The sequence below is a fragment of the Scyliorhinus torazame genome, chromosome 12, assembly GCF_047496885.1.
Source record: "Scyliorhinus torazame isolate Kashiwa2021f chromosome 12, sScyTor2.1, whole genome shotgun sequence".
NCBI classification, from domain to species: Eukaryota; Metazoa; Chordata; class Chondrichthyes; order Carcharhiniformes; family Scyliorhinidae; genus Scyliorhinus; species Scyliorhinus torazame.
In genome coordinates this window covers 43,716,376-43,739,498 of record NC_092718.1, presented here as the reverse complement: position 1 = coordinate 43,739,498, position 23,123 = coordinate 43,716,376, and the positions used below count along the sequence as shown (strand labels likewise).

At 48.5% G+C, this 23,123-nt stretch overlaps 1 protein-coding gene across 7 annotated transcripts in view; it reads left to right on the top strand.

Annotated features, from left to right (window-relative positions):
- LOC140387540 (protein unc-13 homolog C-like) overlaps positions 1 to 23,123 on the top strand; it is a 972,441-nt gene that overhangs the window by 620,918 nt on the left and 328,400 nt on the right. For all 7 annotated transcript variants that reach the window (XM_072470780.1, XM_072470778.1, XM_072470777.1 and 4 more), the window contains 2 exons: positions 3,759 to 3,928; positions 21,869 to 21,984. In XM_072470780.1, coding sequence (XP_072326881.1) covers positions 3,759 to 3,928; positions 21,869 to 21,984 — 286 coding nt within the window. The remainder of the gene's footprint in view (positions 1 to 3,758; positions 3,929 to 21,868; positions 21,985 to 23,123) is intronic.

The window sequence follows — 23,123 nt, the reverse complement described above, 5'->3', positions numbered from 1 at the left end:
CCTGAAGAGCAGAATTGGGCCATTCGGCTGGGACTGTAACAGCTAATACTGTGGAGGAGCAGTGTGTCTCTGATGGCCACTTTTGGAGCTGCACTAGTGAGCACTATTAGCCTTACCATGATTATCCACATAACATCCAGCCCACTGTCGCTCTGTATTCAGGAAAATTTCATCATCGTAATCTTCAATGGTGTATAATTGCATGATTCTGTTTGAAAGAGCTCCAATTGGTCATGTGTCCTTTTCCCTTAAATAAAATAATTGGGTACTCAACATTTTTAAAAATAAATTTAATCATAAATATTTCATAAAAATGCATTAATCTTTTCTTGTGTACAATACTCTTTGTGCCTTAAAATAATATTGCATTTATTTATATCAAAAATGTGATTCTCAACAATTTCATTTTGGTATAACTACAGGCAAGCAGGGAGATCATAGAATCCCTACAGTGCAGAAGGAGTCCATTTGGCCCATCGAGTCTGCACCGACCCTCCGATGGAGGCCCTAGTTTTGGAGACTAAGGGGCAATTTAGCATGGCCAATCCACCAAACTGCACATCTTTGGATTGTGGGAGGAAACCGGAGCACCCAGAGGAAAACCACAAAGACACAGGGAGAACATACAAACTCCCCACATACAGTCACCCGAGGCCGGAATCGAACCGTAAATTGCACACATTAAGCTAATAAATATTCACAATCTGAGCAAGGCAATACATCTCAGCAAGTCATTCTTTAGTTTACATTTTTTTATTCCAAATATATAAGCTCCAATAGACAACATGGGCGAGATTCTCCGACCCCCCGCCGGGTCGGAGAATCGCCGAGGGCTGGCGTGAATCCCGCCCCCGCCGGTTGCCAAATTCTCCGGCACCGGATATTTGGCGGGGGCGGGAATCGCGCCGCACCGCTTGGGTGGCCTGGCCCGCGATCGGGCCCACCGATCCGCGGGCGGGCCTGTGCCGTGGGGGCACTCTTTCCCTTCTGCCTTCACCACGGTCTCCACCATGGCGGAGGCAGAAGAGACTCCCTCCACTGCGCATGCACGGGAATGCCGTCAGCTGCCGCGAACGCTCCCGCGCATGTGCCGCCCGGAGATGTCATTTCCGCGCCAGCTGGCGGGGCACCAAAGGCCTTTTCCGCCAGCTGGCGGGGCGGAAATTCGTCCGGCGTGGGCCTAGCCCCTTAAGGTTGGGGCTTGGCCCCCCAAGATGCGGAGCATTCCGCACCTTTGGGACGGCGCGATGCCCGACTGATTTGCCCCGTTTTGGGCGCCAGTCGGCGGACATCGCGCCGATACCGGAGAATTTCGCCCCAGGTCATTAAATCAGTTTGTTTATTTGTTATGGCATTTTTCCTGTTTCTGCAGTGCTATGATTACAATAGTTACCTTTGTGCAGTCCACTGATGACAAGTCTGCATTATAGGAACTGAATCACTTGAGACAGATAAGAAGGATTTCATTTCGAAAGCAAATACAAACCTTTCCATGTTCAATACCATGCGCAATTATTTTGCCATTTTCCAGTTGCATTGGATGAATTTTTCCAGTTGCATTCAGACACTCTAAATGCAACAGTGCTGAGCTCACTGAGCTTCAGAATATTCAATAACCTCATTGAAGAAGTCTGCATTCTCTGCCAACTCAGATTGTTACTGCTGCCATAGAAAAGCCATTGCTTTGTTCATCCCAATGGTGTGTCTGAATGACTGCATTTGAGGCTCCAACAAAAACCAGAGAGATATGAACATGGCTGGAACTTTGTTCCAGTAAATTACAAGTGAAGGCTAGGGCATTAATGACCACAAAAAGTAATTTAATAACCTTGTGATATATTCATTGAATTGAGTAAACTTTAGTTAAAATGTCATTAATTGACTTTAATTGAGGTATATAGAGTAGCTGTTTTTAGCTTGAAATTAAATTTTATCTGTGACTTTTTGAAATACTTACTGGAATGTTGACTGTCAAGTTATCTGAGTCACAAAATAACCATGGGCGGGATTCGCAATGCCAAAATCGGGTTTGGCTATCAGCCGGAGAATCCCCGTTTGCGGCGAAATCGGGGGTGGCACCACTTTTCCGATGCTCCGCCCCCTCAAAAACTCTGCAGCATACCGTCGGGAGGGCCTCAGGATCCCCGATGGGCCGAATTTCCGACGGCGCGGAACACTTATGGTATTTTTTTCTCATGGAACCCGCGTGGCGGCTGTGGACTGTATCCGGCATCGCCACAGTCGGGGGTGAGCCGTGCCGCTGGCCAGGGGAGCTTTGGCGAGGGCTGGGGGGACGGGTGGCAGGTGGTCCGCGGGTGGCGAGGGAGTTACTGGGAGTCATTATTTGGTAGGCCGAACTGTGAGTGGCCGGCGCCATATTGCACGGCACCGTTGCCGTGCGCATGGTCGGCCACGGACCCACCCATTCTCCAGCCGTTTGTGGCGTGGGAGCCGGGGGCTTTATCCGGCACGGCTGCAAGCCCCTCAATGGTCCCAGAATCGGTGTAGCTGTTGCGCCACTTTTCCTGGCGTAAAGCGCCACTGTTCCCGTGCTGGCATCAGTACTAATTATCTGAAAAGTGGAGAATCCAGCCCTATTAATTTAATGTTTTCATTCAGCCAGCCACATCTAATTTGTCTCTTCGAATTTTCATTACAGTATTTAAAATGCATTCATTCCCGCGATAATATTTTTGAGTAATGATGGGAAATGCAAAATTAACAGGATGCTTATGTTTGCTTTATTATAACTGAAATCTGCGTTATTTGTGCTGAATTAGTTTTTAAAACTATGGGAGGGATTTACTGGCTGTTCCCGCCGGAAATTACGGTCCCACGCCGGCGTACAGAGTTTCCGGCAATGAGGGGTGCAGTCAATAGATCTGCGGTGGGACCGCAAAACATGCGGCATGTTGTCGGTAAATCCCACCCAATATTTTCATCCTCTTTCTGGCTTTTGTTGGGGAAGAACATTAATAATTCTAAATATATTCTGGTTACACACAACAGCAGAATCTAACTAATTCCAAAGCTCAATCTTGAGCAACAGTTTCCTGACAATTCATGTGTCTTACCATAGCCATAGAAATTTACCATAGAATTTACAGTGCAGAAGGAGGCCATTCGGCCCATCGAGTCTGCATCGGCTCTTGGAAAGAGCACCCTACCCAAGGTCAACACCTCCACCCTATCCCCATAACCCAGTAACCCCACCCAACTGTACTGCGCTGTATCGTTCTATGTTCTATGTAACACTAAGGGCAATTTTGGACACTAAGGGCAATTTATCATGGCCAATCCACCTAACCTGCACGTCTTTGGACTGTGGGAGGAAACCGGAGCACCCGGAGGAAACCCACGCACACACGGGAAGGATGTGCAGACTCCGCACAGACAGTGACCCAAGCCGGAATCGAACCTGGGACCCTGGAGCTGTGAAGCAATTGTGCTATCCACAATGCTACCGTGCTGCCCTGTGTTGGTTCAGCATAGTGGTTCGAGAAAAATTGCGGCGATATCTATTTTCCCAGCTACCATATGCAGTTAAACATATGCACAACCATTCTGTAATAGGTGGATAACGACATTTAATTGCTCTCATGAGAGTTTTATTTGTAATCCAACAAATCATTCCTTAATGATGCCAAGAAGTTCTTTACTTAATAAAAATTTGTTATAAATGAGATAAGGAGAGATTCTGTCATGTGGTAATCTACGCCATGCTACACTTTTAATATTTATATTTTATTTATGCACAGTGAGTGCCACAATTCCACTGATAGAATAAAAGTTAGAGTCTGGGATGAAGATGACGATATTAAATCCCGGGTTAAGCAGCATTTCAAGAAAGAGTCGGACGATTTCCTTGGACAAACAATAATTGAAGTACGAACATTGAGCGGTGAGATGGATGTCTGGTACAATTTAGGTATGTGATTTTTTTTTTTGCTGACTTTTTAAGGCACAATGGTAACATTTTTGTTCTCTGTTATTATGTTTGAATATAGGATCACAGGGCATCGAGTGTAATAGTTTTATAATTATATTAGCGCAAGGGTAGCCTTTTCTGATTAAAAGTTGGAGGTGACAAAGTTTGGCAACCATCTCCCTGAACACCCTTAAACCTTTGATGCAAAGTATCTCTTTTCAGGGCAGATTGTTGTTTTCCCAGTGTTCACATTGCTGAAATGGCTTGTTTTAGTATTTTGTGCTTGAAATCAGGTCACATTGTAAGTGTACCATCTCTGCAGCTGGTATTTAAAATCTTTATTTAAAACGTGTTTAAAATAAATCTGCAATTTATCTGGTGCAGAAAACATTATATTTCTGCCTACATCCTGCATTTAATTTTTTCCTTTACCAAGCATGTGAGGTGCCAATCCTGGCTCTGCCCAAACATGATCCTACATCTTGCTTAAGCATGCAATATATTCTACTCTTCTGTTTTATATCTGGCATCACACATTGGCACATTATGCATTATGTAGTCTAATGCTCCAGTTAAAAACAGGATATCTTTCAACTCACCAAGAGAAATACACTATGTACACATATATATATAATTTATATACACATGAATATTTAACTTGGATAGGGCTTAGGCCAGTAGCTGCAATCTGATTTTGGTTAAGGTGAGTTTATAAACTGCTTTATTCCCTTGGTTCAGAATCTCCTCTGAACTCCTCCCTCAGATTACAACCTTGCAATTCACTTTCAGATATCCATGTCATGTTTAAATTTTCAATTTATATTAGTCATACTATCAATTTTATTACATCCATATAAATGCTTCAGTATTTTGCTGACCGTAGGCTGTAACTTAATTTCTTTTCTGTTCACCCACTGCGAATCTTTCATTACCCCACAGTATCAACCTATTGCAACATATTATGGTGGCAATCTCCAGTTTTATGCACATCTGCTGGATTGAAATAAATATAAATCCGTCTCCTTGAATTGCCCACCGGGTTTCAGGGCAGACCAAATTGGAACAATTTACAAACCTTTTTTGTTTAATTTGCAAGTATCTGAAATAGAATTAATTAATGCATCAGATCCAAATTAAGGCAAGATTGCAAATGAACTTATTGATTGTTTTTGCCATGTATCAATGATTTCAAACATTTGCATGCCTCAGTGTCCCTGCTATATGTAAAAATGTTTTGAAGAACTAGTTGCATATGGTATACCTTATCCAGTGTAACAGCTCTATGTCAGATCTGAAGAAAGATTTCCAAAAGTTGCAAAAACAAACAACAAAAGATTTAACTTTTTTGCTTTTATTGTTTAAGAACAAATTGCAATATAATTATGAATGCAAAATTCAGCCAACCTCAGTTCACTTAACCAGAGGGACCTGAAATTCCTACCAGTACATCTATCCAATTCACTCTTAAATAATTCCAAGGTTTTTGCCTCCGTGCGTTGATCATTCTTTGTGTGAAGAAGAACTTCCTGATGCCTTAAAATTGCCTATGATGACTACATCTTCGTGAGGAAGTACCAACAGCAATTTTCCAATTCACGCACAGACCTGCTAGGTGCAGAGAGGCATGTTACAGCAACTAAGAATTGTCCACAGGCCTTTTGGCAACTGTCAATCAAAATTGTAGGTACTTCCATTTTTTTTGGCGAGCATTGTATTTCAAAATCCGAGAACTCATAACTGGGCAATCATGGCAGATCTTGGGGCAGCACGGTAGCATTGTGGATAGCACAATTGCTTCACAGCTTCAGCGTCCCAGGTTCGATTCCGGCTTGGGTCACTGTCTGTGCGGAGTCTGCACATCCTCCCCGTGTGTGCGTGGGTTTCCGCCGGGTGCTCCGGTTTCCTCCCTCAGTCCAAAGATGTGCAGGTTAGGTGGATTGGCCATGATAAATTGCCCTTAGTGTCCAAAGTTGGCCTTAGTGTTGGGTTGGGTTATGGGGATAGGGTGGAGGTGTTGACCTTGGATAGGGTGCTCTTTCCAAGAGCCGGTGCAGACTCAATGGGCCGAATGGCCTCCTTCTGCACTGTAAATTCTATGATAATCTATGATCATGCTTAGTCACCCTAACTTAACATGAAATGGCAAAAAGATTGTGGTGTGTTCCTGGACTGTGATGTGACACGATCGGCCAATAGGGTTGGAGCGTGCAAACCCTGGGGGTGGGGTGCGGTTTTCCCAGTCAGTTAGGAGTTTGGGGTCTTGGAGCATGGTAGCCTTTTATCTCACTCTCTGTATATATTTATTACTTTGATGAACCGATATTTGTTAATCAACTTGGTGGTCGCATATCTGTCAGAATATTACATAGGATCAACCGGAGTGCCTTCCTACTGACACAGGAGTCAGGAGACCAGGCTTTGTGTGAAAGCCTTTACTTGAAGCAAACATGTTCAGCAGTCTGTGAGTGTCAAAATTAATTAGAACCATTCGACCCCAATATGGAGAAACTGGGACGATGTGTCAAACGCCTCAGAGAATGGGACATGATGTCAAGGCCCTCAGCCATGATCCTCACAGACTAAGCTAGTCCTTGGAATCCACCACTCAGCATTCGAACGTCATGCCTCAGGATATCCACTGGGGTTGCCTCCCATGCAGTGTTGGCCTGGGTGCCACGCAATGCCGGCACCATCTCCCGTGAGTCCTTTCGAACTCCTCCAACCGGCCTTGCATTTGCAGGAATGTCGCCGCCACTCTCTCCTGAATCTCATGGCTCCAATTTATCATCTCTAGCAGCTCAGGGAGATCCTTATCCAGACGCTCGGCATCTGGCTGGGGGCCAGCTGAGTCCTGGGATCCAGCAGACGTCCGACTGCCGTCACCCTTGGAAGTTCCTGCCTCCACCTGATGTGCATCAGCAGCTGTGTGATGCTCACCAGATAGTGACCCAGAAGTCTGTCTGCTAATCTCACCCACCAAGGTGTGTTTCTCTGGAATGGTGGAAGGTGCGGGTAATAGCTGTTATTTTATTGTCCGTGTTCTCCCCGGAGCTCTTCTCTGAAGTGGACACTTGGGTGACGACAGGGGAGGGGGGTCCGAATAGCCCGGCCTCATAAGATGGTGGGGATCCGAATAGCCCGGCCTCATTAGATGGTGAGCCTGCAAGATTGCAGACATGGGTTCAGCAAAAGGGGAAGACGAGGAACGGGGGGCGTCATTCTCCGACCCCTCGCCGGGTCGGAGAATGGCCGTTGGCCGCCGTGAATCCCGCTCCCGCCGAAGTCTCCGGTACTGGAGATTGGGCGGGGGCGGGAATCGGGCCACGCCGGTTGGCGGGACACCCCGCTCAATTCTCCGGCCCGGATGGGCTGATGTCCCGCCCAGAAATTGCCTGTCCCGCCGGCGTAAATTAAACCTGGTATTTACCAGCGGGTCCAGGCGGCATGGGCGGGGTCCTGGGGGGGGGGCGCGGGGCGATCTGACCCCGGGGGGTGCCCCCACGGTAGCCTGGCCCGCGATCGGGGCCCACCGATCCGCGGGCGGGGCTGTGCCGTGGGGGCACTCTTTCCCTTCTGCCTCCGCCACGGCCTCCACCATGGCGGAGGCAGAAGAAACTCTCCCCACTGCGCATGCACGGGAAACTGTCAGCGGCCGCTGACGCTCCCGCGCATGCGCCGCATTTCCGCGCCAGCTGGCGGGGCAACAAATGCCATTTCCGCCAGCTGGCGGGGCGGAAATCCCTCCGGCGTCGGCCTAGCCCCTCAATGTTGGGGCTCGGCCCCCAAAGATGCGGAGCATTCCGCACCTTTGGGGCGGCGCAATACCCGTCTGATTGGCGCAAATTTGGGCGCCAGTCGGGCGACATCGCGCCGTTGGGGGAGAATTTCGCCCGGGATATCAACAACTTACTTCAGACAGATCATCTGGATGGGGTTCAGTGGATCCTCACTTTTCTGGCAGACATCATCACTCTCGGTCACAGTTCGCTCCTCACCCACCCCTGTGATCTCCAGGGCCCTTTTCTCCTTTTGGGGGGGGGGGCGGTTGGAATCCAGGGGTGGCAGGCAGGACTGATGACAGGAGGGAGGTGATAATTTACCCTTGCAGCTCATAGAAGGTCATTTATCTTCTTCCTACGTTGGACAACACTCCTCCTTGTCATGCTGCTGGCACTAACTGCAACTTCCCAGATGGAATTATGTCACAGTGCAGAAGAGCAATAGTAATAGGGGACTCTATCGTCAGGGGCACAGATAGGCGCTTCTGTGGATGTGAAAGAGACTCCAGGATGGTATGTTGCCTCCCTGGTGCCAGGGTCCAGGATGTCTCCGAACGGGGAGAGGGCATCCTGAAGGGGGAGGGCAAACAGGCAGAGGTCGTTGTACATATTGGTACTAACGACATAGGCAGGAAGGGGCATGAGGTCCTGCAGCAGGAGTTCGGGGAGCTAGGCAGAAAGTTAAAAGACAGGACCTCTAGGGTTGTAATCTCGGGATTACTCCCTGTGCCACGTGCCAGTGAGGCTAGAAATAGGAAGATAGAGCAGCGAAACACGTGGCTAAACAGCTGGTGTAGCAGGGAGGGTTTCCGTTATCTGGACCACTAAGAGCTCTTCCGGGGCAGGTGTGACCTATCTAAGAAGGACGGGTTGTATCTAAACTGGAGAGGCATGAATATCCTGGCCGCGAGGTTTGCTAGTGTCACACGGGAGGGTTTAAATTAGTATGGCAGTGGGGTGGGCACGGGAGCAATAGGTCAGAAGGTGAGAGCATTGAGGGAGAACGAGGGAATAGGGACAGTGTGGCTCCAGGGCAGAGCAGACAGGGAGAAGTTGCTGAACACAGCGGGTCTGGTGGCCTGAAGTGCATATGTTTTAATGCAAGAAGTATTACGGGTAAGGCAGCTGAACGTAGAGCTTGGATTAGTACTTGGAACTATGATGTTGTTGCCATTACAGAGACCTGGTTGAGGGAAGAACAGGATTGGCAGCTAAACGTTCCAAGATTTAAATGTTTCAGGCGGGATAGAGGAGGATGTAAAAGGGGTGGCGGAGTTGCGCTACTGGTTAGGGAGGATATCACAGGACACCTCAGAGGGCAGTGAGGCCATAATGGGTAGAGATCAGGAATAAAGAGGGTGCAGTCACAATGTTGGGGGTTTACTACAGGCCTCCCAACAGCCAGCGGGAGATAGAGGAGCAGATGGGTAGACAGATTTTGGAAAAGAGTAAAAACAACAGGGTTGTGGTGATGGGAGACTTCAACTTCCCCAATATTGACTGGGACTCACTTAGTGCCAGGGGCTTAGACGGGGCAGAGTTTGTAAGGAGCATCCAGGAGGGCTTCTTAAAACAATATGAAGACAGTCCAACTAGGGAAGGGGCGGTACTGGACCTGGTATTGGGGAATGAGCCCGGCCAGGTGGTAGAAATTTCAGTAGGGGAGCATTTCGGGAACAGTGACCACAATTCAGTAAGTTTTAAAGTGCTGGTAGACAAGGATAAGAGTGGTCCTAGGGTGAATGTGCTAAATTGGGGGAAGGCTAATTATAACAATATTAGGCGGGAACTGAAGAATCTAGATTGGGGGCGGATGTTTGAGGGCAAATCAACATCTGACATGTGGGAGGCTTTCAAGTGTCAGTTGAAAGGAATTCAGGACTGGCATGTTCCTGTGAGGAAGAAGGATAAATACGGCAATTTTCGGGAACCTTGGATAACAAGAGATATTGTAGGCCTCGTCAAAAAGAAAAAGGAGGCATTTGTCAGGGCTAAAAGGCTGGGAACAGACAAAGCCTGTGTGGAATATAAGGAAAGTAGGAAGGAACTTAAGCAAGGAGTCCGGATGGCTAGAAGGGGTCACGAAAAGTCATTGGCAAATAGGGTTAAGGAAAATTCCAAGGCTTTTTACACGTACATAAAAAGCAAGAGGGTATCCAGGGAAAGGGTTGGCCCACTGAAGGATAGGCAAGAGAATCTATTTGTGGAGCCAGAGGAAATGGGCGAGGTACTAAATGAATACTTTGCATCAGTATTCACCAAAGAGAAGGAATTGGTAGGTGCCGAGTCTGGAGAAGGGTGTGTAGATAGCCTGGGTCACATTGAGATCCAAAAAGACAAGGTGTTGGGCATCTTAAAAAATATTAAGGTAGATAAGTCCCCAGGGCCTGATGGGATCTACCCCAGAATACTGAAGGAGGCTGGAGAGGAAATTGCTGAGGCCTTGACAGAAATCTTTGGATCCTCACTGTCTTCAGGTGATGTCCCGGAGGACTGGAGAATAGCCAATGTTGTTCCTCTGTTTAAGAAGGGTAGCAAGGATAATCCAGGGAAATACAGGCCGGTGAGCCTTACTTCAGTGGTAGGGAAATTACTGGAGAGAATTCTTCGAGACAGGATCTACTCCCATTTGGAAGCAAATGGACGTATTAGTGAGAGGCAGCATGGTTTTGTGAAGGGGAGGTCATGTCTCACTAACTTGATAGAGTTTTTCGAGGAGGTCACAAAGATGATTGATGCAGGTAGGGCAGTGGATGTTGTCTATATGGACTTCAGTAAGGCCTTTGACAAGGTCCCTCATGGTAGACTAGTACAAAAGGTGAAGTCACACGGGATCAGGGGTGAGCTGGCAAGGTGGATACAGAACTGGCTAGGTCATTGAAGGCAGAGAGTAGCAATGGAAGGATGCTTTACTAATTGGAGGGCTATGACCAGTGGTGTTCTGCAGGGATCAGTGCTGGGACCTTTGCTGTTTGTAGTATATATAAATGATTTGGAGGAAAATGTAACTGGTCTGATTAGTAAGTTTGCAGACAACGCAAAGGTTAGTGGAATAGCGGATAGCGATGAGGACTGTCAGAGGATACAGCAGGATTTAGATTGTTTGGAGACTTGGGCAGAGAGATGGCAGATGGAGTTTAATCCGGACAAATGTGAGGTAATGCATTTTGGAAGGTCTAATGCAGGTAGGGAATATACAGTGAATGGTAGAACCCTCAAGAGTATTGAAAGTCAGAGAGATCTAGGTGTACAGGTCCACAGGTCACTGAAAGGGGCAAGGTGGAGGAGGTAGTCAAGAAGGCATACGGCATGCTTGCCTTCATTGGCCGGGGCATTGAGTATAAGAATTGGCAAGTCATGTTGCAGCTGTATAGAACATTAGCTAGGCCACACTTGGAGTATAGTGTTCAATTCTGGTCGCCACACTACCAGAAGGATGTGGAGGCTTTAGATAGGGAGCAGAAGAGATTTACCAGAATGTTGCCTGGTATGGAGAGCATTAGCTATGAGGAGCGGTTGAATAAACTCGGTTTGTTCTCACTGGAACGACGGAGGTTGAGGGGCGACCTGATAGAGGTCTACAAAATTATGAGGGGCATAGACAGAGTGGATAGTCAAAGGCTTTTCCCCAGGGTAGAGGGGTCAATTACTAGGGGGCATAGGTTTAAGGTGAGAGGGGCAAGGTTTAGAGTAGATGTACGAGGCAAGTTTTTTACACAGAGGGTAGTGGGTGCCTGGAACTCGCTACCGGAGGAGGTGGTGGAAGCAGGGACGATAGTGACATTTAAGGGGCATCTTGACAAATACATGAATAGGATGGGAATAGAGGGATATGGACCCAGGAAGTGCAGAAGATTGTAGTTTAGTCGGGCAGCATGGTCGGCACGGGCTTGGAGGGCCGAAGGGCCTGTTTCTGTGCTGTACATTTCTTTGTTCTTTGTTGCTCTGGGGTCTCCTAACCCCTTGGGATACAGGGTGTCCTTCTCCACGGCATCTAGAAGCCAGTTCAGGGGCTAGATTCTCCGCTCCTCGACGGCAAAATCGCGTTTGGTGATGGGGCGCCAGAATCGGAAGCGGCGGCAGTTTTCAAATTGTCCACCCCCCCCCCGAAAATCGAATACACCACGCTGAGTATCTACTGCCTCAGGCCATTTCCTGAGGCCTGCCCCGCGATGCTCCATTGCCGACAAGCCGAATTCCCGATGGCATGAGACTCGTGTGCTCCCACCGTCCGGGATCCTCGCCTGGCAGACACAGTCCGGGGCCGCCACAGTCGAGGGAGAGGTGATTGGCGGGCAGAGGTGGCTTCATTTGGGGCTGGGGCAATGTGGCCGGGTGGTCCGTGGAGCGCGAGCAGCCGATGCGGGGCACTATTTTGCTGGTACAGGTCCGCCGTGCGCATGCGCGGCCTCTGACCTGGTAGTGCTGGGGGCCGTATTGGCAGCTAGAGCTGCCAGCTCTCCGACGGCTGCCTGCTAGCCCCCAGCCAAACGGGGAATCTGTGGCCTTTTGACGCCGGTTTTCCTGGCGTAAAAGACCACAGTTTTCACGACGGCATGGGGGCTTAGTCCCAAAAACGGACAATCCACCCCCCGGTCTCATTACAGAAATTGAGGAAAAGGTGTCCGATCTGCCATCCTCCTGACTTGACAGGGAGTAAGTGCTGAGGGACTGTTTAACTGCTGCTCCCTCTTATTAGTAATGAACAGCTGAGCCCCAGATACCTGGGAAAACTGGCTCGGTCTGATTCATGTGGGGGATAATTTTTTGCAGTAAGTGTGGGTGAATTGTGATCTGGATCATGCCCATTCACCAGGCGGGAATCGCCCTGCAGTTCCCACCCGAAATGGCACTTAGTTATTTTTTTGGGAGAATTCTCCAACTGCTTCCCTGCCAACACCCATATTTGGCCTGATTGTCACTGATTTCTCTCACTTTCAACTTAATTCATTTAAAGAGGAATAATCAGGAACACATACCATGGAGAGGGTGGGCTTATGTGGAGAATAAGTTACGAGTACTAATTTTTAAAGATGTGACGGAAATAAATCAAATATTTTTCACACTGAAAAGAATAAGCCCATGTCTGATTTACCAACGCAAGTTTATTCAGCTGATGCTAACGGGAGTAAATTGAATCACAGGTATCAGCAGGAATCGGCTCAGGCTGGGACTTCCAGTCAGTGTTGCTTTAGGACAGGATTGCCAGCAGGAGTTGACTGAACAAGGGAATGTACTTTAACCCATTGCCCCAGCTCAATTGGTCCTTGAAATTTTCTTTCCAAATTAAGTACGAGCTCTGCAGATACACAAAATCTTGAGCTATTTATCTATTTTTACATGGCTGGTCTCTACTCTTGGTCAAAATTGAGGATTTAGCGTTTGCTTCTCTTCTCCTCTGAACAAAGCCATACAATTTTACTGTCATTGGCTTTTAACAGGAGCATCATAACCTTTACAGAACATTTTATGTTTTGTTTCATTAATTGCCTTTCAGCCCTTTTACAATTGGCGCGATCTAACCAAATGGGAACAAGGGCGTTTACCTGGGTGTTTCCCGGGACTCAGTGGGAAATGCCCCGATGAGGTGACACTTAGTCCTGTCTCCTGCACTGCGGAGCTCTGCTCTTCATAATGGGCAGGATTAAGATTGTGACATCTTGCAAGATTGTGTTAGATCTCATGAGGTGTGAGAGCCGGGTAGAAGAGGGATCACCCAGCATCCTCGCACGGCCAGAAGGTGTAAAGTATAAAGCAGCACTCATCACATCATTGTTATTGACTTGCATTTACATTTCACGATGGCCAACACCTTGAGGAAGTTGTAACTCAATGCGCTCTATATTTTTAAACCAGATTGGTGTAATCCATTAGTGCTTTGTTGATGTATTGCTGCTGATTGCCATCATGAATACAGTGAGGAGACAGTGGCATAGTTTTAATGTCACACTGGACTAGTAATCAGGCGGCCCAGGTTGATGTTCTGGGGACGTGGGTCCAAATCATGGCTGTTGGTGGAAATTAAATCAATTCATTATATCTGGAATTGAAGGTTAGTCTCAGCAATGGCAATGACAGCAGCAACGATGACAACTATCATTGATTGTTGTAAAAACCCATCGGGGGGGAGATCTAACCAAAAAAAAATCTGTATCTGCCAGGAACAACCGGTATCTAATGACCAGTATCTAACTGTGGTATCTAAGTGTGAGACCACACTTTAAAGTGCCATTTCTCTTGACCCCCCCCCCCCCCCCCTCTCCCCAACATACCCGCAGACACCCCCAACACCCAGGCACCTATAAGGTGGTCCTCAGGGTCCCCCGCACCCCAGCCCACACGGGCAGGGCACCCCCTGGCCCAATCCCTGACGCGTGCAAAATGCCAACCTGGCACCTTGTCACTGCCACCCAGACACCCTGGCAGTGCATGGCTGGCAGTGCCAAGGTGCCCGGGTGGCACTAGCAGTGCCAAGATTTTCATCGAATGTACAGTGCAGAAGGAGACCATTCTGCCCATCGAGTCTGCACCAGCCCTTGGAAAGAGCACCCTACCCAAGCCCACACCTCCACCCTATCCCCGTAACCCAGTAACCCCACCCAACCTTTTTAGACACTAAGGGCAATTTAACATGGCCAATCCATCTAATCTGCACATCCTTGGACTGGGGAAGGAAACCGGAGCACCCGGAGGAAACCCACGCAGACACAGGGAGAACGTGCAGACTCTGCACAGACTGTGACCCAAGCTGGGAATCGAACCTGGGACCCTGGAGCTGTGAAGTAACTGTGATAACCACTGTGCCACCATGCTACCCCTGATACCACCTTGGCTGGAGGCCGCCCAATCGGAGGCCTCTGATTACTGGGAAGGCCCCTTAGGTGCCGTTCCGCCTGGTCCCCATTTGTGGGAACCTGGCTGGGTGTCTCCTCAGAAAGGCCAATAGATACCGGCTGGCCGTTTGACCCGCCGTCTGCATGGCCGTGTGCATTTCTAAATTCACTTAGCCATGTGAGATTGGGTCCCGTCCACAAACCGTGACTTCTCGCGAGATCTGGTCACGGCCTCGCAAGCCACTCAATGCAAGGGCATTTGGAGATGAGCAACAGATGCTGGCCTTACCAGCAACGCCCACATCCCATGAAAAAATAATGATCAGCATTAGCAGTTGCCTCTTTAGGTGGAAGAATATTATTCATTTCCTCATTGAAATTTAATTATTTTGCACAAAAGGGGAAATCTCATTCTGTTGTGACTCGGTGAGGATGCCGAGAGTCCTTTTTCCCACGTCACTGTTCCAATTTAGTGTACGTCCTTGAGTATTTAATTATTGTTTGCCAATAACTCAGTCCAACAGACTTCCTTGAGTTCAAACACAAAAGGGGTTGGTTTTCGTCCCTACTCCCCGGCAAAGATGTCTGAGTTATCAGTTCAGAATTGCCTATTATCCCCTGTGATAAGCTAGAAGGTATATATTACCCCTTTAACATAGCCACTGTCACTGTAGACCTGCTGATTTTTCTGATGGCATGAGATGCAGCTTTATCGTCATGCAAATAGTGAAAGCCAGTGACAAGTTTCAGGCCATCTTTTGAAGTAAGTCTTGACATCGGCATGTGTGAAATTCCATAGGAGGATTACCTGGGCATGTCCTAATTGTACCCATATTGGAAATTTCTGGAAATTGACCCATTTGTAAATGCAAATATGTCAGGTGACCTGTGGCAGCATTCTTAAGTCAGCGTCTTAGCTTGGCGTCCTTTTAAAAACATCCTTTTAAAGACGTTTTAATTTCTGACCAGCGAATAAATTAAGGATTACTATACCACATGCATATGATACCTCATCATAACTATTTTCAGAACCCCGGTGGGATTCTCCAACCCCCAGCCGGGATCCCGCCCCGTCGGCTGCCGAATTCTCTGGCGCGGAGATTTGGCGGGGGCGGGAATCGCGCTGCGCTGGTCGGCGGCCGGTAGCAGCGGCCCCCCCCGGCAATTCTCCGGCCTGCGATGGGCCGAGTGGCCGCCCGTTTTCAGCCGGTCCTGCCGGCGTAAATTAGAGTAGGCACTTACCGGCGAGACCTGGCTGCGCCGGCGGCCTCGGGAGGGTGCGGGGGGATCTGGCCCCGGGAGATGCCCCCACGGTGGCCCGGCCCGCGATCGGGGCCCACCAATCCGCGGGCGGGCCTGTGCCGTGGAGGCACTCTATTCCTCCGCACTGGCGGCTGTAGCGGTACGCCAGGCTGGTGCGGAGACGATCCCCCCTTCGCATGCGCTGGGATGACGCCAGCACACGCTGGCGCTCCCCCGCATGCACCAACTCGCGCTGGCCGGCGGAGGCCTTCGACGCCGGTTGGCGTGGCGCCAAACCCCTTCCCCGCCGGCCGGCGCGGGCGCAAACCACTCTGGTGCCGGCCTAGCCCCTGAAGGTGCGTAGGATTCCGCACCTTTGGGGCGGCCCGACGCCGGAGTGGTTCACGCCACTCCTCGGCGTCGGGACCCCCCCCCCCCCACCCCACCGAGTATGGGAGAATCCCGCCCCCCATGAATGCCAGTTTCAGTTTTATGTGAAGTAACTTTTTTATGTGAATTATCAATAAATAGGATGGCCATTCGCCCTTTCAAAGTAATCATGATTTCCCAAGAGGATTCATTTATGGTATTGTCAATGAGAAATGTTATGTATCATTTAAGCAGGTTCTACAATCAATTAACAAGATTACAAACAGATTGATTATTACTGCTGCCCAGATCTACTAATGTGTGATTTATCTCTTTCACCCTTGCCATGCCTTTGATTTTTTTTTGTTTGATAAGATATGTGACTTTATCCTGCAAATAATTTGGGAACAAGAATCATTAATGGAATCTTTATGGGCAAGCAATTAATTTAGAACTTTTCGCTGTAATATAGTGAAAGGAATTGGAACTGCGGGCGAGATTTTCCATGCAGCAGAGGGGGCCCGCCATTGGCCGGCAGTGGGATCTTCTGGTCCCACTATTGTCAAAGGGGTTTTTCTTGCTGCCGGGTAACCCGCAGCGGAGGTGCGCCATTGGCGGGACCGGACAATCCCGCCATCATGAACAGCTGGAAAGTTCCGTGTGTGATGACTTTATATGCTTACCTCTGGCATCTGGATTCAAGTTGAACACAAGTTTTTTTTTAATTTACGGGACGTGGGCTTCGCTGGTCAGGCCAGCATTTATCGCCCAATCCTAGTTGCTCTTCAGAAGGTGGCGGTGAAGTGCCTTCTTGAATCGCTGCAATCCTTGAGGTGTAGTACACCCACTGTGCTGTTAGGGAGGCAGTTCCCTAATGTTGCCCCAGTGACAGTGAAGGAACGGCGATATATTTCCACGCCAGGGCGGTGAGTGGCTTGAAGAGAAACCTCCAGGTTGTGGGATTCACAGGTATCTGCTGCTCTTATGCTTCTAGATGATAGTGGTCGTGGGTTTGGAAGGTGTTGTCGAAGGAACCTTGGTGAGTTACTGCAGTGCATCTTGTAGATGGTACACACGGCTGCCACTGTCCGTCCGTGGTGGTGGGTTTGAATGTTTGTGGAAGGGGGAGCAATCAAGCGAACTGCTTTGTTCTGGATGGTGTTGATCTTCTTGAGTGTTGTTGGAGCTGCACTCATCCAGGCAAGTGGACAGTATTCCATTACACTCCTGGCTTGTGCTTTGTAGATGGTGGACAGACTTTGGGGGATCAGGTGGTGATTTTCTTACCATAGGATTCCTAGCCGTTGACCTGTCCTGATAGCCACAGAATTAATGTGGCTAGTCCAGTTCAGTTTCTGATCAATGGTAATCCCCAGGATGTTGATCATGAGAGATTCAGCGATGTTAGTGCCATTGAATGTCAAGGGGCGGTGGTTAGACCCTCTCTTATAGGAGGTGGTCATTGTCTGACACTTGTGTGGCACAAATGTAACTTGCCACTTGTCAGCCCAAGGATGTCGTCCAGGTCCTGCTGCATTTGGACATGGACTGTTTCGTTATCTGAGGAGTTGTGAATGGTGCTGAACATTGTGCAGTCATCCGCAAACATCACCACATCTGACCTTATGATGCAAGGGAGGTCATTGATGAAGCAGCTGGAGATTGTTGGGCCTAAGGAACTCCTGCAGTGATGTCCTGGAGTTGAGATGATTGACCTACAGCCACCACAACTATCTTCCTTTGTGCCAGGTATGACTCCAACCAGCAGAGGGTTTTCCCCCTGATTCTCATTGACTCCAGTTTAGCTCGGGCTCCTTGATGCCGTACTCGGACACATGCGGCCTTGATGTCAAGGGCAGTCATTCTCACTTCACCTCTGGCATTCAGCTCTTTTGTCCATGTTTGAGCCAAGGCTGTAATGAGGTCAGGAGTAACATGACCCTCGCGGAAACCAAACTGAGCATCCGTGAGCAGGTAATTGCTGAGTAGGTTCCTGTTGATGACTCCTTCCATCACTTTTCTGATAATGGAGAGTAGACTGATAGGGCTCTAATTGGCTGGGTTGGATTTGTCCTGTTTCTTGTGTACAGGACACACCTAGGCAATTTTCAACATTGCCGGGTAGGTGCCAGTGCTGTAGCTGTAGTGGAACAGCTTGGCTAGGGGTGTGGCATTTTCTGGAGTACAAGTCTTCAGTACTATTGTTGGGATATTGTCAGGGCCCATAGCCTTGGCAGTATCCAGTGTCTTCAGCCATTTCTCGATATCATGTGGAGTGAATCGTATTGGCTGAAAACTGACATCTGTGATGCTGGGGACCTCCGGAGGAGACAGGGATGGATCATCCACTCGGCACTTCTGGCTGAAGATTGTTGTGAATGCCTCAGCCTTGTCTTTTGCACGTATGTGCTGGGCTCCTCCATCATTGAGGGTGGGGATATTTGTTGAGCCTCCTCCTCCAGTGAGTTGTCTAATTATCCACCACCATTCACGGCTGGATGTGGCAGGACTACAGAGCTTAGTCCTGCATTTGAGTAAAGATTTCTTCTAGCTACAAGCTTCTCGTGAAATAAGTTTAGCTCAGTGGTACTGAGCTTCGAACATGAAATTTCCCTATTTGACACAAAATTGACTATTTTAATTAGAGTGGCAGGTTTGGGGAGTGGGATGAGTATAAATGTGTTTACTTATGTTTGGAGTTAATGTAAGGACTAAATTAGTATTATAAATCTTGGAAATCAACTAGAGCTGCCTTCCATGTATCATCAATTTTTGATATGTGTTAGTAATAAACAAGATGTTTATGATTACATCATCAATAACTTGTAATTATTTAATGCCTTTAACATAGTAAAACATCCCGAGACACTTTCCAGACATGTTGTCTTGGCATCTAAGGAGATATTAGGACAGATAAACAAAGGCCAAAGGCCAGGACAAAAGGTATGTTTAAGGAGTGCTTTAAGTAGAGGGGCAGAGAGGTTTAGGGAGGGAAGTCCAGGGTTAGGGGCATTGATAGCTGAAGGCTGAGCTAGCTGCCAGTGTTATGAATTGCAAGTCACTAAATTGCAAGTCACTAAACATTGACAGGATGCCATAGAATGAAAGCATGGGGAAATGTGGCGTTGGAATCAGTCTGGAGGCTGAGCCCAGTAAAAGTAAAAGCCAATTAGGGGTGGCAAGAATATTGAGAGTTTGAAGACACGTACTTGAGCCAATTAAATATTAGTTCACAAATGCAAAACTAGAATAGAGCCAGGGCAAATGAGATATAACTTTGATTTAAAAAAGACTGCAATTCTTGGAGAAGGACATCTACCCTGTACAATTTAGAATTGTGAGATCAGCCTGTGGCTCACAAATTAATGTGTGAAAATCAGAAAAAATAGCTGGAAGTAAAATTTAGCTAGCCTACATCTCACGAAATATTGAGCCAGAATGTGCTACAGCAGGTCACCAAGTGGAGCAATATTCAGTTCAAAAAAAAATATTGCCCAGAAAGTGACTGAAAATGCAAGCTGATGATGTACAGTGAAGGAAACGGGCCATCTGGGATCTTAGTAAACAGGGCAAGCAATTGTTTATCTCTAAGGACAATGGGATTGAGGGATTGGGAAAGAACCATGAGAAGGACTGAGAAGGAAGATGGTTTAAAAGAAGTGAATTCAAGAGCAAACAAGGTACAGAAATAAAAAGCCGCATTTGTACATCAATTGCTGTTCAAATGGGTTGCAGCAAGTTCGGGATAGTATTTAACTGTTCAAGGATCTTTTAACGATGAGATTGACGTTCCTGGGGCGGGATTCTCCATAATCGGCGCGATGTCTGCCGACCGGCGCCAGAAACGGTGTGAATCAGTCCGGCATCGCGCCGCCCCAAAGGTCCGGAATTCTCCACATCTTGAGGGGCCGAGCCCTCACCTTGAGGGGCTAGGCCCGCGCCGGACTGATTCCGCCCCGCTAGCTGGCGGGAAAGGCCTTTGGTGCCCCGCCAGCTGGCGTGGAAATGACTTTGCCGTGCGGCGCATGCACGGGAGCGTCAGCGGCCGCTCACAGCATCCCCGCGCATGCGCAGTGGAGGGGGTCTCTTCCGCCTCCGCCATAGTGGAGACCATGGCGAAGGCGGAAGGAAAAGAGTGCCCCCACGGCACAGGCCCGCCCGCGGATCGGTGGGCCCCAATCGCGGGTCAGGCCACCGTGGGGGCACCCCCTGGGGCCAGATCGGCCAATGCCCCCCCAGGACCCCGGAGCCCGCCCGCGCTGCCTTGTCCCGCCGGTAAGAGAGGTGGTTTGATTCTTGCCGGCGGGAAAGGCATTCCAGAAGCGGGACTTCGGCCCATCGCGGGCCAGAGAATCGCCGGGGGGGAGGCCCGCTAACCGGCGCGGCGCGATTCCCACCCCCGCCGAATATCCGGTGCCGGAGAATTCGGCAACCGGCGGGGGCGGGATTTACGCCAGCCCCCGGCGATTCTCCGACCCGGCGGGGGGTTCGGAGAATCCCGCCCCTGATGTGCCACTCAATCTCGTCAACAAAAAAGGAACAGTTAAACTGTTGCGTCTTTTCCTACACAGTAGTAAATATAGAAGTTTAAATGTTTACATTTTTTTTTCCTACTCTACATTTTGGAGTCTGATACAAACATATAAACAAAGAGCAGGAGTAGGCCTTTCAGCACCTTGAGCCTGCTCCCCCATTTAATAAGGCCAGGCTGATCATTACTAACCTCAAATCTGCATCCCGCCTACTACCGATAACCTATCACCCCCATGCTTATCAAAAATCTATCCACCTCAAAACATTTCCAAAGCCTCTACCTCAATTGTCTTTTCAAGATGGGAGTTCTAAAGACTCAAAAGACTCTGAGTGAAACAATACTGCCTTATCTCCATTTTAAATGGGTGATCCCTTATTTTTAAACAGGGACCCCTAGTTCTAGGGTCTCCTGCAAGAGGAAACACTCTCTCCACATCCACGCTGTTAATACCCCATAGGATCTTGTATGTTTCAATCAAACATACAAGCATACAAACATACTCTTACTCTTCTAAACTCCAGCAGATAATATTAATCTGTATTAGTGTCACAAGTAGGCTTACATTAACACCGCAATGAAGTTTCTGTGAAAATCCCCTCGTCGCCACACTACGGCGCCTGTTCGGGTACACTGAGGGAGAATTCAGAATATCCAATTCACCTAACAAGCATGTCTTTAGAGACTTGTGGGACGAAACCAGAGCACCTGGAGGAAACCCACGCAGACACGGGGAGAACGTGCAGACTCCACACAGACAGTGACCCAAGCCGGGTATCGAACCCAGGTCCCTGGCGCTGTGAAGCAACAGTGCCAACCACTGTGCTACTGTGGATACAAACCTAGTATGTCTTTTATTTTAAATTTCTCAATTCAGTCTTCCTTTGCCTTTATTTTTCTGTGCTTGATCCGACACTGATTCACCCGATTTTCTTTTTCAATTATTAAAGTTAATTTCGAATAGATGCAAATGAGAATCCTAAAATAATTTTTAGCTTGAAACATCAAATTACAACATGAGTAACAATTATTATTTGTGAACGAAAGATGGAGATGAACAATCTTTAGGGAGATGGCTAATGTATCATGTTCATGCTATTTATAAATCATTAACATCTAAATGAGCACCAGCATGTTTTTGTGCATTGTAGAATATCTCCAAATTGTGCACTGTATTTCTTTGCAGAGAAAAGAACTGACAAATCAGCTGTTTCGGGTGCAGTCAGAATGAAAATCAGCGTTGAAATTAAAGGAGAAGAGAAAGTAGCCCCATATCATGTGCAGTACACGTGCTTACATGAGGTGAGGTACAAAGTGCAACTATACAATATTTAATCATTTTTTCAAATATATTCTCATTTTGCGTACTACAGATGTCCTGTATTTCGCTCCAACTGTCGAATAAACAGAACGATTTTCTATTTTGATAGAAATATACCAATGGTATCCACTTCATCAGTATATGAAAATAACTCACTCTTCAAAACTTTTTCATTCAGAATCATTGGGCGCGATTCTCCCATCGGGCGGCTACGTGCCGACGCGGGTGTAAAAACGGGAGTGTTTTACTCCGGTGTCGGCGCCCGTTCCGATACCCGATTCTCCGGGTCACAGTGGGATAGCATGGCCCACGCCACTCCAGCTGCCGATCCCGGCGTGAACCCGGCACCGTGGGTCCGCACATGCGCAGTTGGGCCAGCAGCAACTAGCGCATGCGCAGTGGTCTTCTTCCCCGCGCCGGCCCCGACGCCAATTGGCGCAGGGCTACAGGAGCAGGCGCGGAGCAAAGGAGGCCCCCAGACAGAGAGGCCGGCCCTCCGATTGGTGGGCCCCGATCACGGGCCAAGCCACTACGGAGGCCCCCCTCCGGGGTCGGACCCCTCCCTCCCCCACCCCCACAGGCCGCCCCCGGACCCTTCAACGCCGAGGTCCCACCAGCTCAGAGGATGTTAGAATGGCACCGGTGGGACTCGGCTTTTTGTTGATGGCCACTTGGCCCATGCCGGCCTGGGCCAGAGAGTCGGCGCATACCCCAACCGGTGCCACGCCGATCACGCCGGCCCCAGTGGCGCCGATTCTCCGCCCTGGCATCGGGGTGGCATGGCGCGGTGCCGCGGTGATTCTCCGACCTGGCGGGGGGTTGGAGAAATCCGCCCATTATTTTCTGATTGTTTGATTTAATACCTCATTATTGGCCTTGCATTTGAATCCATTCATCACATAGCATTTTAATGTTTACACAATAACCTTTAGTAACATACCGTGGGGCGGGGGTAGAAATCTGTCCCAGGTGGCGGTGCAACATGGTGGTATCAGATTAACCGTCTGTTCTGCGCAGCAACTGATATTTTGTTCTATTGGAGTCAATTAAATTAAATATCAGGCTCCGTGCTACTCTCCGATGGTAACACTATAATAAGAGCTAGAAAGCAAGTCTTGAC